This window comes from Panicum virgatum, chromosome 6K (assembly GCF_016808335.1).
Source record: "Panicum virgatum strain AP13 chromosome 6K, P.virgatum_v5, whole genome shotgun sequence".
In the NCBI taxonomy this organism is placed as follows: Eukaryota; Viridiplantae; Streptophyta; class Magnoliopsida; order Poales; family Poaceae; genus Panicum; species Panicum virgatum.
Genome location: NC_053141.1, coordinates 17,860,717 through 17,862,952, shown reverse-complemented (window position 1 = coordinate 17,862,952; position 2,236 = coordinate 17,860,717). Strand labels below are relative to the sequence as shown.

At 45.2% G+C, this 2,236-nt stretch overlaps 1 protein-coding gene across 1 annotated transcript; it reads right to left on the bottom strand.

The window, feature by feature from the left end:
- Positions 1 to 631: 631 nt before the first annotated feature.
- On the bottom strand, positions 632 to 1,469 carry LOC120639120 (protein GLUTAMINE DUMPER 3-like). The gene has a single exon (XM_039915155.1). It carries the CDS (start codon positions 1,386 to 1,388, stop codon positions 879 to 881), a length of 510 nt encoding a protein of 169 aa, XP_039771089.1. The 5' UTR covers positions 1,389 to 1,469; the 3' UTR covers positions 632 to 878.
- Between the last annotated feature and the right edge of the window lie 767 nt (positions 1,470 to 2,236).

Genomic DNA, 2,236 nt, shown 5'->3' with positions numbered 1-2,236 from the left:
TAAATTAGTATGATTTGCCCCTCCTAATAATGAAAAAAACAAATTCCTAGCTCCGCCCTTATATACACTGTCTCTATGTCATCACCGAGGCAAATAAAGCAACTTCTGATTCTTCCGTTGCCAACCCAAAAAATTAAGCAACCTTTCCGACCGAAAGCTGGGCTAACGCTTCCTGTTTCTCGCTTTAACTTCTCCTGGATTTGCGAAGCTCCAATGAAAAACGCATCAAAACTTCCATCATCTTATACTAAAGCAGGTAGCATATATATGGGAGTGGTGTGTACGAATTCCTCATTCATGTAGTAATGACAAAAACCACACTAATTTAATTACCGCTGCCTTGTGAAAGATTTTGAGTGCAAGTCAAGAACAAAAACACATACACGCAAATACGCAATTCGTGCGGTATTTAGGGACCACTCTTTGAACATATTTTCTGCAAAAGTTATCATTCAATTTGAGTTTTTGCATTTTCCAAACCACGTTTTACCTCAAATGTACGCGAAGGCTGTGCTACTAAAAAACAAACTCCTGGAAAAGTTATTCTATATATAATTCAATAACACTCTCCTATTTGCCAAATATTTAACATTGGTGACATTTACTATCGATGTATGTGAACACGCGGCAATGAAGAATAATTAACGATATTATTAGAAGTCGAAGTTGTAGAACTACAAAATGAGCCCAATGAATTTCCTCTCACTAGTCATGCGATTTTTCTTCATCTGAATTCTCACCAAATTATTTACACATTTGACATTCCAGCCGAGAAATCAATAAACAAACAAAATTTAGGGAAAGAGATTCCAGCGAAAGTTGTTTATCACAAACCGCCCTGAAACTCTCTCTCTCTCTCTCTGCCCCTTTCACACAGTTCACACGTGATCTAGCTGCCGGTCATGCTCGGTATCGTCGGCGACCGCGCCGCTCTCCCCATCCCCGGCCATGCCGCGGTGCTTCTCCTGATCCTCCGTCTCCGGCGATCCTTCTTCTCCAGCGGCCGTGTCGTCGCGCGCTCGGCGGACGATCGGCGCGGCCAAGAAAGTGGGCGTCTTCTCCCCGGCCATGACGACGGCGACGAGGTCGGCGAAGGCCGCGGCTGCGGCGGCGGGGGACTTGGAGCCGCCGTCGCCGTCCGTGGCGCCTTGAGCAGAGGCGGCGGCAGCGGCGTCGTTGCCGGTGCCGAGGTAGTTGTTGAGCTTCCAGTAGGAGCAGGCGAGGATGAGGAGCGCGAGCGTGATGAGGGCCAGCATGGCGGCCAGCCCGCCGAACAGGTACGGCACCGGCGAGTGCCACGGCGAGGACGGCAGAGCCGCAGCCGCCGGTGGCGGCGCAAACGGCGACGTCGGCGTGGGCTTGGACGCACTTGTTGCCGGCGGCCTCATGGAGCTACTGTGTGTGATAAGCTGGCGATTCTTGGCAGGCAGAGATGAGAGGTGGCTTGGAGTAGGGGGAATGGCAAAGTAGTGGAGGGGTTAGGCTGATGCTGATGAGAGGTATTTATAGAAGGTCAGGAGTACAGCCTTTTATTGTAGTCTGGAAAAAAAAGAAAGATATTTTTCTGGGACTCCAGAAGAACATCGTCATGTTTCTCATCATGTTCAGCCCAAGCTACCCCATAAATCGTTATTATATTATTATCTTTTCAAATGACCAACAGTTTTTTAAGTATAGTTACTAGCTTCCCCTATAGTTTTAGCAGATTACCGCCAACTAATTCCCCATAACGTCATGACTACCCGTTCATTAAATATGTACTGAAATATATTGTTTGGCTACTTGCGAAAAAGAAACTGTTACGGGCTAAAAAAAATTACTCTAGTTTATTCTGCAATGTATTCCGGGCAGTCGAACTTTCAAGTTTTAAGATGTTGTTGGATAGTTGTATGAATACAGTTCTAACGTATTTGAATATAGTGCTAGTTCTTAGCAAACACATTCAGTGACAGTTATACTAGCTACTCTCTTCGTTCCAAATTTTAGGTTGTTCTGTTTTTTTTTGTCCATAGTTGTTTTTACAGGTTTTGACACAGCGTATATCTAGATATATATACAGTAGATCCTATATATCTAGAAAATATAAAACGACCGATAATTTAGGATGGAGTGAATAGTGATACATGCAAGCCAGCTGCATCCAAAACGCTAGTGTCGTACTACATGAGTAACTCGTGCTAGCAACTTTGAGGTTTGCTAGCACAAACGCCTTTCGTTCTCAGCAACTGATGATGTC